This window comes from Bombina bombina, chromosome 1 (assembly GCF_027579735.1).
Source record: "Bombina bombina isolate aBomBom1 chromosome 1, aBomBom1.pri, whole genome shotgun sequence".
Classification (NCBI taxonomy): domain Eukaryota; kingdom Metazoa; phylum Chordata; class Amphibia; order Anura; family Bombinatoridae; genus Bombina; species Bombina bombina.
In genome coordinates this window covers 1,382,225,951-1,382,240,308 of record NC_069499.1, presented here as the reverse complement: position 1 = coordinate 1,382,240,308, position 14,358 = coordinate 1,382,225,951, and the positions used below count along the sequence as shown (strand labels likewise).

Sequence of the window (14,358 nt, the reverse complement as noted above, 5' to 3'; positions counted from 1 at the left end):
GGTTAGATAGGAGCCCTCTAATTTGAGCTAATAATATCTCTGAACAACGCCAGCTACAGTTATCGGAGACTTTCTGAGGTTGAGGCCTCCTATCTAACCCCCCGGCGGAGCGCCTTTGGGCCTCTGTCGTTAAGGAGTACCTTGAGAGTACTGATCCTGTCCACCTTTCAGAGTAGAGCTGTAAAATCTTTCTCTACCTTGCCTGAATATATTCTAAATCAAATTGGCTATGGAGACTGCAACCTTTATCTTAGAAGAGCTGTGCCGTTTACTGGACGGTTATCTTATTTCCTTTGAGGAGACGCTTAGTAAGGAGCTGGTTTGTGTACACGACTATACCTCAAAGAAACTCACTTTGCCGGAACCTACTCCTGTACAGCGGGAGAGTGGTGGCGCTTTGGGGCCCCAACGCTCGCCGCTTACCTATGCTGGATACCTAAATGATCAAGAGTCCAGTTCAGTGCTGCCCGCAGTAAGGAAGAAGGGAGCAGAGGCCGGGAGTCCACAGGAAGCTATGGGAACCGTCATACCTTTCTGCATCAGCTCAAAGGCGGCATGACACACGGCACTAGTGCCTTCAAGAGCCGCCGAAGGCATGACGGTTCCCATAGCTTCCTGTGGACTCCCGGCCTCTGCTCCCTTCTTCCTTACTGCGGGCAGCACTGAACTGGACTCTTGATCATTTAGGTATCCAGCATAGGTAAGCGGCGAGCGCTGGGGCCCCAAAGCGCCACCACTCTCCCGCTGTACAGGAGTAGGTTCCGGCAAAGTGAGTTTCTTTGAGGTATAGTCGTGTACACAAACCAGCTCCTTACTAAGCGTCTCCTCAAAGGAAATAAGATAACCGTCCAGTAAACGGCACAGCTCTTCTAAGATAAAGGTTGCAGTCTCCATAGCCAATTTGATTTAGAATATATTCAGGCAAGGTAGAGAAAGATTTTACAGCTCTACTCTGAAAGGTGGACAGGATCAGTACTCTCAAGGTACTCCTTAACGACAGAGGCCCAAAGGCGCTCCGCCGGGGGGTTAGATAGGAGCCCTCTAATTTGAGCTAATAATATCTCTGAACAATGCCAGCTACAGTTATCGGAGACTTTCTGAGGTTGAGGCCTCCTATCTAACCCCCTGGCGGAGCGCCTTTGGGCCTCTGTCGTTAAGAGGCCCAAAGGCGCTCCGCCGGGGGGTTAGATAGAAGCCCTCTAATTTGAGCTAATAATATCTCTGAACAACGCCAGCTACAGTTATCGGAGACTTTCTGAGGTTGAGGCCTCCTATCTAACCCCCCGGCGGAGCGCCTTTGGGCCTCTGTCGTTAAGGAGTACCTTGAGAGTACTGATCCTGTCCACCTTTCAGAGTAGAGCTGTAAAATCTTTCTCTACCTTGCCTGAATATATTCTAAATCAAATTGGCTATGGAGACTGCAACCTTTATCTTAGAAGAGCTGTGCCGTTTACTGGACGATTATCTTATTTCCTTTGAGGAGACGCTTAGTAAGGAGCTGGTTTGTGTACACGACTATACCTCAAAGAAACTCACTTTGCCGGAACCTACTCCTGTACAGCGGGAGAGTGGTGGCACTTTGGGGCCCCAGCGCTCGCCGCTTACCTATGCTGGATACCTAAATGATCAAGAGTCCAGTTCAGTGCTGCCCGCAGTAAGGAAGAAGGGAGCAGAGGCCGGGAGTCCACAGGAAGCTATGGGAACCGTCATGCCTTCGGCGGCTCTTGAAGGCACTAGTGCCGTGTGTCATGCCGCCTTTGAGCTGATGCAGAAAGGTATGAAGCTCAGAACTACAGAGATCCCAGGAGGTGTCCTAATCAAGAAACGGGGAAGTGTGTTGCATCGTATACCAACCTTAACTGGATTCATCACAGCGCAACATAGGCATTTCCTAATAACATCATCAGCCCGGTTGTATTCTAATATCACTTTCTACCCTGGCGTACCTCATGAACATTGTGAATGTTGTTGATATAATTTCAGGGTTGAAAAGTGCTTATATGTAATCTATAAATATATGCTCAAAGATCTATGGTATATCATTTAAGGCCCAATCAGTGAGGATACCCTATCTGTTTTACATCTACAGGTGTCAAACTAAAAATCATAGTTAGGTCTCACTAGGTACAAGTTATACCCTGTAACCATTGTGCTATATATTTTGTGCATGCCATTGACATAGCTGCAGGTTAGAAAAGTTTCTATGTAATTTATGAATAACAAATTAAGTAATTCATACCTCACTCCCTATTACCTAATCCATGAGAACACTCTATTTGATATATATTTCCATGTCTCTTTCCCTACTCTTGAATGATTAATGGTTTATTAACATCAAATGTGGTATGTTCATACATTTAACAGTGCCCAACTTACAGTATATATTTCCTCAAAACTTGTAACAAACGTATACAGCCACCTCCGCATTTATATCCCAAACATACATGATAGCCTTTGAGCTTTATTTTTCAGCATATTCATAAAGGCTATCCATTTCTTTCTCTAAATGTTTTTGGAGTAATTGTATTGTTTTTTCTATGGATGATATTGTGCTGCAACATAAACAAAGAGTATTATTAGTGATCTCCTCCTGGGTTGATACTAGTTGAGTCTCCCTTTTACCTTAAATCAGTGGCCTACACCCCTCCCAATCTTACGCATACTGCCTATAACTTTTCCTTACTTGCAAGCCCCTACATCCTATATAGATATGTTTATTCATTTTAAGCACAACTCCACCTTAAATTAAACATTATAAAGGTTCACCCTGATTATATTGCAGGCAGAACCCTATCTATAATTTCATCAAAACAAAAGAAAAACATGGTTCATCAGTTGAGACCCATGAGCGGTCTCCTTTTTTTTCAGTTTACCGACTAGAAGTTTCAATTTATAGTCTGATGAGAGGTCCAAGAGTGGCCTTGTAAGTCAACTAGGAGGTATATCGTTTGTCAGGCAAATATTGTGTACATCAAGACTGTATAATGTTAGATGAGCATGTAATGTATATTTTTCTTGTCTTATACTGGTTATATGCTTTGTAAATGGTTATTTCTGTTCCATGTACCGGTAGTTGACTTCCAAAGTATGTATGCCTTGAATTAAACCACAATAAAAATTATTTATAAAATATATATATATATATATATATAAAAGTGCAAGAAGCAAGTGTACTGACCGCTAGCGAGTTGGTGCCTGGCGGTAAATTGGATATCCGGATGTGACGTCCCGAGCGTGCGTCACGTGTCTTACGTGTTTCGTGAGCGTCTGAGCTCACTTCTTCAGAGGGGTGTAATATGATGCCATCCTATGAGCCCTTAAGTTGATTGCCAATCAGAATAGTTAATTGTAACAACATTGACTAATTGATATGATAAGTATTTACTAGTTTAAGCAGTGTTTAAAGTGCTAACCTCGGATTTAGGGCAAATTCCGGAATGGATCAAAAAGGATATTATTTGAATTGTGTTTTTAAATTTTTGTATTAAAAAGACTGATTATAAACTTCACTACTACACCTCTCACAAGCTCTAAAAACATTATGTTATAAATTTGATCTACAAATTAGTTCTGTTATTTATTTTATTTATAGTTTTTGGTTTTCAACTAATACACAAACAGATAAAAATACTTCTTTTGCAAACATTATTAAATTTTATATTCCTTCATTGATACTAACTCACAAATATAAATATAAATATTATAATAATATTATTGAAATATGGAGGAATACCACCAGGAAAATTACTCTTTTGGGAACTACTTCGATATAAAAACAAAAATAAGATCTTGGTCAATCAATGAAATCATATCAGAACCCATTAAAACCACAGAACAGGTCAATCCCAAAGCTTTACTGAGGAGACTAGAAAAACTCAAGATTAGAAGTCACTAACTGGAATGACATAATAGTTCTTGAGAATTATCAAAAATTAAAATTAATACCAAAACGTTTAAAGCTTACCAAAACTCTGATTTTTAATTCAGATGACATTGAATTAATCACAGAATGGGAGGAAGCAACGGAAACTTGTTCTAATACATTTATAAACATATTAATTAAATATAGAGAACAAAACCTTGAGAAAATAGGGAAAGAAATAAAAGAAATTAGACATGAACTCCAACCCTATAATGAGGATTATAGTATCAGCAACCAGATAAAGACATCGCAAACAGGACAAATAAACTAGAATTGGATATAATTAAAAAGAAAAAGAAAAAATTAGAAAGAGACCTCAACACTAAAAAAAACAGAACTAGGGGAAAAAATATAGACCTAGAAAGAGAGTTTTTAGACGCAACAGATACACCCAATATAGAAGTGTTTCCAAACACAACCAACCATTTCTTTCCAAATACAACCACAAAAAATAAAAATAAAAATAACAGAACTGTAGTAACAGAACAAAATACAGTCAGAAATAAAAACCATAGTATGTACTTCAAAACTGGTAATAATACTAATTCACGTTCTTCCAGACAATCGAATAATAATTATCATCATAATCCCAATTATAGTAATTATAATCAAGACAGAAGAAACCAACCTTAAACCACCTATACAAATTACTCTAACACTCGTGCTAGTCACTTTAATTCCTATACTAACCATTTTTAAAATCATAAAGGGGACACAAGATTTGCAAATAGGCACCAAGAGTTGATAGATTCCAAAAGCCTAGTACCTATCAGAACAATCATGAACAAACACATTTTTAGGCTTAAGAGAAAGGAGAGAATCAATACAGAAACTGTAAAATCCACCAAGATTCAGGGCAGAAAGACAAGAAACAGTCTTCCACAATTTCCAAACACTACAGCGATCATCCCCACAAAAAAGATGAAAAGAAAGTGGGGAAGAGGATGTAGAGCAGGAAAACAAAAACAAACTAAGAAGAGAAAATTGGCAAACAAGACAGAGGTCGGTCTAATCTCAGATGAACTAACCAAAGTAAAAATCTTTAATCTATCAAATAAAGAACTAACAGAGGGAGAATAAAACCTCCTGAAAAAAGGCCTTTCATTTGCCCCAAGCAAAAAACCAGACGCCTTCTCATTATTTGTTGACTGCAAGAAATACATCAGGAAACTAACCCTACAACGACACATTCAAACGAATAGTAAGTAAATAGAAAGTTTGACTATTTCCTCACAATCAATAGTAAATATAGAAACAAATAACATTGTTCCACTAACACAAAGTGATTTACCTACATTAAGTCTTTTAGAGTCACTAGATTTAGAATCACTTGAAACAAGAAACAAGAAGAAGGTAAAATAATTAAACACAGTTGGTTTAGACCCAGGTTCGTGTTTTATCCAACACATTCAAAAGGCCAATATGTATCACTCTTTGAAGATTTGTTACATAATGATCTGGAAACTATGTGTAAATCATTTAAATTGTCCCAAAAAAACCTTACAAACAAGGAAGAACAAATTCTGATAAATCTAAGTAAAGATCATAATCTAGTCTTCTGGGAAGCCGATAAAGGTGGCTCACTTGTAGTACAGAATAAAATAGATTATATTGGTCAGGCAAATAGACTACTCTCTGATAAAGAGACCTATGAAGTATTAATAAAAGATCCCACTGATAATTTTTCAGATGAATATAATCTATTAATAAGAAGTGCTAAAAAAGGAGAAATCCTTAATGAGGAAGAGTATAAACTACTATCCTCAGACACTCTATAAGAACTGCAATATTTTACCACCTACCTAAAATACACAAAAATGTAAAAAAAAAAACTGGGTTGACCAATTATCTCTGGTATAAATAGCTTAACTAGTAATTTTTCGGAATATGTGGACTATTTCCTTCAACCTGTAGTTCCAAAAATCAAATCATATATATGGGATACCCCACATCTCCTGTCAGTACTAAAAGAAAATCAATGGGGAGATAGCTATTCATTAGCAACATTAGACGTTATGGCTCTATACACATCTATTCTACACAATAAGGGGATTTGTGCAGTCAAAGAAATTCTGACCAGTGAAACAAACATCAATAAAAAACAAATCGCCTTTATAGGAGAAGCTATATACTTCATCCTAACTAAAAATTACTTCATATTTGAAGACAAAATATTCTTACAGAAATTTGGCACAGCAATGGGCACAAAATTTGCCTCAAGCTTTGCCAATATGTATATAGGAGCTTTTGAAAACCAACATATATGGATCAATAATAGATTCATAGGGAACATCGTTATGTGGAAGAGATTCATTGATGATATTATCATAATTTGGAAGGAAAATGAACATCAGTTCAATGAATTCGTCAACTCCTTAAATCAAAATGATTGGAATAAATTTTTTGGATGTCAATATCTAAAATGAAAACAATAGGATCGAAACCAAAATCTATACAAAGGAAACGGACACAAACGGTTATCTACACGCCACTAGTAATCATCATAAGAGATGGATAGACAATATTCCATATGGTCAATTCCAGCGTATTAAACGCAATTGCTCAAAAAATAATGACTTTGAACAAGCGGCAGCAACTTTAAAACAGAAATTCTACAGTAAGAAATATAATATAAAGACTGTAGACAAAGCCTATGAAAGAGTAAACTTGGTTGACAGAGAAGAACTACTTAGAAGCAAACACAAAGCAGGGAAAATTAATTGTGAAATAACAATTTCACCCTCAAACCAGACACCTATATTTATAACCACTTTTAACAGTGGCACTAAAGACATTGAGAAAATATTAAACAAGCATTGGCACATTTTAAAAAGAGATCCCCTACTGAAGGAAACATTACCAGAAAGACCAAAGATCACCTATAAGAAAAATCTGAATTTTAAGAATATACTAGCACCAACCAAATTAAAGACCAATAAAACACAGAAACAAGAAAATTGGCTAACAACCAAAACAAAAGGATTCTATAAATGTAATAGAAAAAAACTGCCTATGCCGTGAACACATCAGCAACAACAAAGATGAGAACAAATGGATTACTGATGGGGAACACAATAAATATGAAATAAAAAGGTTCATGAATGGTAAATCTCAGTATGTTGTATATCAACTAACCTGCAGCTGCAATAAATTGTACATAGGAAGGACAAAGCGAACCCTAAAAACCAGGCTCCTTGAACATATAAAAAACATTGCTAGTGATGAACCCGAATATGGTATAGGGACCCACTTCGAAGAATTTCATAATAAAAATGAAAAGGAGCTCAAAATAAAAGCTATTGAACATATACCACATACAGAAGGTGTGAATAGACTGCTACAATTCAGAAAAAGAGAGACCTTCTGGATATACAAGCTCAGAACCAGAAAACCATATGGGCTAAATACAGATATAGATTTAGCAGCCTTTCTTTGATTCACTATCACTTTGAAAAAGTATTTTACCCTAGGGAAGAAATTGTTGGCATTTGCAACATATCAATCAATTAATATGAATTTTTATTAATATGGACTCTCATTTTTTACAAAACAAAACACATAAAATATACATTCTTTAACCTATTCATTGAATATTAATTATTTATTGATTAATTATTGATTGCTAAAACTAGCGCTCCTCAAGTAGAAAAATAAGAAAATATGAATGTACAACCCCGGTTTTAAATATACACATCGTATTTTTTTGTTATGTATAGTTCACTCCTCAACAGATGTATCATTAAACATTTTATATAATATGTAATTTAAAAAACGAGACAAGATGACTTGTATCTAGTAAACAGACAAAATATTTTTCTAATACCGCGGTTTTTAAATTTACGCATATATTCACAATCTCACATAAAATGGCTGATAATTGATGACAAAATAATATTTTATAATCAGTCTTTTTAATACAAAACATTACAAACACAATTCAAATAATATCCTTTTTGATCCATTCCGGAATTTGCCCTAAATCCAAGGTTTGCACTTTTAAAACAGCTTAAATTAGTAAATACTTATCATATCAATTAGTCAATGTTGTTACAATTAATTATCCTGATTGGCAATTAACAGACTACTTAAGGGCTCATAGGATGGCATCAGATTACACTCCTTTGAAGAAGTGAGCTGAGACGCTCAGGAAATGCATAAGGCACGTGACACACACTCATGACATCACATCCGGATATTCGATTTACTGCCGGGCATCAACTCGCTAGTCAGTACACTTGCTTCTTGCACTTTTTTTTTTAATATATATATTTTATATATACTTTTTACATATATATTTTTTTATATTATGCAATGATCTATTTTATATTCCTCAGTTTTTTATATATTTTTATTAAATTCTACATATATATTTATTCCCCATTTTAAATTACTAATAAAATTTGCATTTTAAAAACACACATACATCAGCTCACATTAAAATGGAATACCCCTTCTATCTACCCTCTGTCCACTCATACAGAGTGGAAACAGAAGGGGAGTCCCACACTACGACTTCAGTCTTTAATTAGAGTATTTAGTTGCCTAATTTATAAACAAGAGGACATTTCCACCTGGGAAGGAACTGCACCTGGACAGGAATTTTCTAAATCATATCACATCATTGATCACTGATCCCTGTGATCCTACAGGTGAGCGGATTGGTTACAATATCGCTACTGTTTTATACAGTTTAACACATTTGGGTATATTTTGCATTTATATCCCCACATGCACATGAGGAGTTCCTTTTGGAAGGCGCTATTAGAAACACCCCTTCTACAAACAACAAAACCTCTTTTTTCTCACTAAGGAGGAAGTGAGATTCCTCTAACAGCAGCCACCCCTAGGATCCCCCATAGTGTGCCAGATTCCAAGTTCTTTCCTAACGCAGGCGCAACACCCAAATCCAACCAATTGATATACATACATATACTTATTATTATTATTGGTTATTTGTAGAGCGCCAACAGATTCCGCAGCGCTAGACATGTTAGACATTTAGACATGTGCATGTATGTATCTCTATGTTAAAGCCCTTTGCAGCCCTTTTTTTTCTAGCACCTGAGACCTCATATCTTTGAGCCCTTATAAATTTTTATTGCAATTTCTTTTTAATAATTTTTATTAAATAGTGTTATGATTGTAACTGCACTTTTACATTTATTTTAATGTTTTTTGTGCAACTTTTTATTTAAGCTTAACAGTTAACCAGAGCTCTGAGGTCGCGCTAACACGATTGGTGTTAATTTCAATTGCACTCAAGTGAACGCGTTTACTTTCAACTTGTAATGCGCACACTACCTCCGACACACACAAACTGCCTTAATAAACCCAATATCGTTTGCGCACAACTGTTATCGCACCACTTGGAATCTGACCAATAATGTTTAGTTATTGCATAAGGAAACAACTTTGCAATACACTTTCATTATTTATTTGGCCCCTTTTCATGTAATTTAATTCTGAAAACTGAGGATTTTCTAATTCTTAGAACTTTAAATGTACCCTGCTGACCTCTCTAGGCTAATCCTGGTACATATCTTTTCCTTTTTGGTTTAACTGATAACAACGGAAAAACAATGCATTTTATACTAATATTATGATTGCAGTTAGCCTTGTTGTCTGCAGACTCAAACCCAGATTGGCTCCTCCAAATAAGGTGGTAGGAGTTTGGCTGTTGAAAGACAATTGCAGCAAACAAGATTCTAATTTGTTTTAAAAATGTTTAGATTTGGCAGATTTGTTATAATATAGCAACAATACAGACATGTCTTGTAATTACAAGGTGTCCCTTTACTGTCCCTTTAAGGTGCCTTAGCTACATGTAATTCCTATACCGAGGCAGCTAGTAAATACTTAGCATTTTAAAAATGTTTCCAATTTAGTTCTATTACCAAATTTGCTTTGTTCCCATGATATTCTGGTAGGCATCTGGAGCACTACATGGCAGGAAACAGTGCTGCCATCTTGTACTCTTGCAAATGGGTAACATTCTTGTAAAACTGCTGCCATATAGTGCTCCAGAAATAGGCCGGCTCCCTAACCAAAAATACCAAAAGAATGAAGACAAATTGATAATAGAAGTAAATGAAAAATGTGTTTAAAATCAAGTGGTCTATCTAAATCGTGAAATAAATTGCTTGGGTTTCATATCCCTTTAACTGAAACTAGAGATAAAACTTAAGCTTTCCAGGCTGCATTGGTTCATCTGTTGCTGTCAATGTCTTGTATTATGAAGGCTTCAGTACTGGTCTACTGATCCAGACGAGATATGTTATCAGATGTGTTTTCTGAAAATGTGCTAGACACTGTTGTGATATATTACTGCTTTCCTTTCTTGTTGCTATAAAGCTGTATAGGACATTAGATTGCTGGTGCTGGCTCAAAATCTTATACCTGCTTAACTCCATTGGAAACTACTAGGCTTTTTTGACCAACAACTAATTTCTAAGGTTTCTAAATGCTTAGGGGGTAAGAGTAAGTTTCATCCTTAGGATTCTAAGACTCCAAAAATCAAATCCAACTCCAGGTATTTTGCAGGGCTGGACTGGGGAAAAAAGCAGTCCTTGAAAGCTTAAAAACCTATCCAAAAAAAATATCCTGAAAAGGGCATAAGGGATTTAGCTCTTTTGCATTTTAAAACCCCTATACTAAAACTAAACCCCCCCAAAAAAACTATGACTGAACCCCAAAAGTTTGTACTCACCAACTAGGATCCAGCTCCTTAAAGGAGACAGCAGCAGGTCCATGGTGGCACTCCTCTTCGGTCTTCATCCAAGGTGCCGGTCCTCTGGGGCTGTCCTCTTCTGTTTTCCATTGGACACTTCATACTCTTCCATCTGATGCTTCTTCATGCTGTCACCGCAGCACACTGTTGATTGAATGCAAGGTTCCCCCTTATAAAGGGGGGCTCTTGCATTTTTATTGGCTGCTTTTCCAATCAAATTTAAATGAACCAATAGATTAAAGCTTTTTGATTGGCTGATTTGATTTTGATTGGAAATTCAGTCAATAGAACTGCAATAGCACCCCTATATAAAGGGAGAGCTTGCATTCAAGCTTCAGTGGCAGCATAAGGAAGAGGATGGAAGAGGATGAAGGAAAAAAAGAATTGAAAAAAAGAAGAGGACAGCCCCAGAGGACAGACCACTTTGACGGAGACAGAAGATTAGTGACCCCATGGACCCGCCGCTTCCCCCTAAGGAGCTGGATTCATGTTGATGAGTACAAACTTTTGGGGTTTAGCCCTATGCTTTTCCTTGGGGAGGAGGGTTAGTCTTAGTATAGGGTTTAAAAAAAAAGCAAGAGTAATATCACATATGCCATTTTCAGGGCATTTTTTAGGATAGGTTCTTTTTAATTTTAGGATTTTTTTAGGATAGGGTTTTAAAAATAAAAAGCAAAAGAGCTTAATCACTTACGCTCTTCTCAGGGCCATTTTTATAGTTTTTTGGGGGGCGGGAGGCGGTGGGGGTTACTTTGGTTTTAGTATAGGGTTTTTTTATGCAAAGGAGCAGTGATCACTCCAACTAGGGCACTGCCTGACAAATGCCCTGAAGGTTTTAGTTTTAGAATAGGTTTTTTTTTAGGAGGGGGGGCTTTTTTTAAGAGGACTTTAGTTTTAGGATAGGGCTTTTAGTAGTAGTGTTTAGGATAGTGTTTATTTTTGGTAATGGTTCTTTTTGTAATGTTTTTTTTTGTTCTTTAGTGGGTCTTGGGGGGTTAGCTGTGTTGCAGAGTAGACCTGTCATTGTTTTGAATATTGGGGCCTAAGTGTTGGGATTTGAAATACAGACAGATAATGTAAGGAAGCATGTGTGTACAGAAAGTGATAAAATAAGGAGATCTGATTTCCCTGCATGCTCAACCCATTTTGGTGGGTTGTGGTGTCATAGAACAAAATCCGCTATTTCATATATAAAAACAAACACAAGGAGCAATTAATCATACATTTTATACTCTGCAGTTATTTTAACAAGTAATTGGAAACACATTTAGGAAAAACAATTTTACAGTGTATTATCTATTTAATGCTGTGAAAGGGTAAGATTTAGTTAAAGATATATACATATATATTTGTTTATACAACATGTAATTTTAATATCCTTTTTTAACATAGCAACTCAACTTTCCTGAGAAACAGATCTACAGTGAAATTGGCAAAGGACATGTAGAGATGGAGACAAAGGTAAGGAAAACTACATTTGTAAGGGAAATTAGCAGGGTTTTGCAATTCCAAAGAAGTCCAAGCATTCACTACTTGAAAAGCATCTTGATTGTGTTTATCTTATCTACTGTTTCTGGCTGATCAGAGGCCAGATGTAAAAAGATGTCCAGCACTTGCAGTTGTTGTGTAGCATACGTACATGTATGATATGTCTACTTATGTCTCTATGGAGAAAAGAGAAAAACACAAATTTCATAGGTAAATTATAGGCAAAATAACTATAAATTATATATGGGTTTAATAAACTTAAAGTGAAGGTAAACTTTGGTGAATGAAAGTCCGTTTTTTAAAAATACTATTAAAAACAGGGGAACTTTCATTCATCAAAGTTTACAAAGCAGCTATTTTGTTAAAATAAATACCTTTTTTTCTTTTCACTGCTACAGCAGCTTCCCCCATCTAGAGATTAGCAATGACTAATCCGGCTTCCTCCAATCACAGCATGGTCTCAGGCAATGACTACACTGGGGGGAAAGCTGTGATTGGAGGAAGCTGGATTAGTCATTGCTGACGTGTGAATAGAGGATCTCTATGTGGGGGAAGCTGCTGTAGCAGTGAAAAGAAAAAAAGGTAATTTTTTTTAACAAAACGGCTGCTTTGTAAACTTTGATGAATGAAAGTGCCCCTGTTTTTAATAGTATTTTTAAAAAACGGGCTTTCATTCACCAAAGTTTACCTTCACTTTATTTAGGCATTTTATGGCAGATTCGTTTTTGAGTTTAATTATATTTCCTGTTCTGTTTTAGCAATAAAAAAGAAGAATGACATTTTACAGCCTACACAGTGGGACTTGGTTGTTCTGTTTTTGTGTAATGGAAACCATTTCATAATCCATCAGCAAAATGGCTCGACTGGCTGCAAATAGCAGAAACCTTTCTGGCTTAGGGACAGCAATATTTAGTTTTGTCATTCTGTTTTGTGATGTTGCATGGCATTCAGGGCAATATATAGGATAAACTACTGATATTATTGTGCAGTTGATATAATAATAATAAAATATAGCCACTCAATTTGATCATTGCTTACATTTGCATGCAAATATACCTTATTTATGATGCTACTATCTTTCAAGATTATGTGTATAAAATGTAAATTATATTATACCAGCCTATAATCCATTTAGCCCTTCCCTAGTCTTGTGTCCTTTTTTTATTAAAGATGACATTGTGCTGAATAAACATACTTTTTTATTTTCATACATTTCTATAATTATTAGATCTTTCTGTACTTCGTCAATGACTAATGAGAGTTTACAACATAAGGCAGCCTTTATACAAAGCTGAGAATGTGTAGTAATTGTTATAAAACATTTATGTATTTCAGATTTATAGGCCTAAAGGGATATCTAATGTAGAATTCTTTAATGAGACCATTTTTAAGATTTTAGGCAATATAGGCAACTGCCTAGGGTGCTTTCTTTCCAGTAATATTACTTAAAGAAAAGCTTTGTAATTAAATAAGATACTAGGTAAGTGTGATTATTTTTTTTAACAAATTATTAACATTTTCTTGCAATTGTTCAGTAGCCATACACCACTGACCACTTGCCTTAAAGGGATACTAAACCAATTTTTTTTCCTTTCATGATTCATATAGAACATGCATTTTTAAGCAACTTTCTAATTTGCTCATATTATCAATTTTTCTTCGTTCTCTTGCTATCTTTATTTAAAAAGCAGGAATGCAAAGTTTAAGAGCCAGCCCATTTTAAGTTCAGCACCCTGGATGGCATAACCCAGGTTCTGAAACAAAAATGGGCAGGCTCCTAAGCTTTATATGTCTGCTTTTTAAATAAAGATAGCAAGAGAACAAAGAATAATTGATAATAGGAGTAAATTAGAAAGTTGCTTAAAATTGCATTCTCTATCTGAATCATTAAAGGAAAAAAAAATCGCTTTAGTATCCCTTTAATTAGAGGAGCCTATCTAGGCTTGTTAGGGGAGTAGAAAAGGCTAGTCATTTTGTTAGTGAAATATTCATTATTTTGCAGTGTCTTATTTTATCATCTCTGCTGAAGCCCATTAGAAGCAGATATGTGGCAGGGTTAGGTTTTGAAGTCTGCAATGTTCACTTCCAATTTTTAACAAATAGAAATTCACCAATATATCAAACAAATTATAGTATGGCAGAAAATGATATTGCAAAGCTTTTTTTTACTACACATTAAAAATATTCTATTACAATCTCAAAGTTCTTACTGTCACTTTAA

General features: G+C 35.7%; 1 protein-coding gene across 1 annotated transcript in view; it reads left to right on the top strand.

The window, feature by feature from the left end:
• Positions 1-14,358, top strand: part of LOC128651172 (high affinity immunoglobulin epsilon receptor subunit gamma) — a 163,555-nt gene that overhangs the window by 47,432 nt on the left and 101,765 nt on the right. Inside the window, exon 4 of the mRNA XM_053704479.1 lies at positions 12,042-12,110. Within this exon, the coding sequence (XP_053560454.1) occupies positions 12,042-12,110 (69 nt within the window). The remainder of the gene's footprint in view (positions 1-12,041; positions 12,111-14,358) is intronic.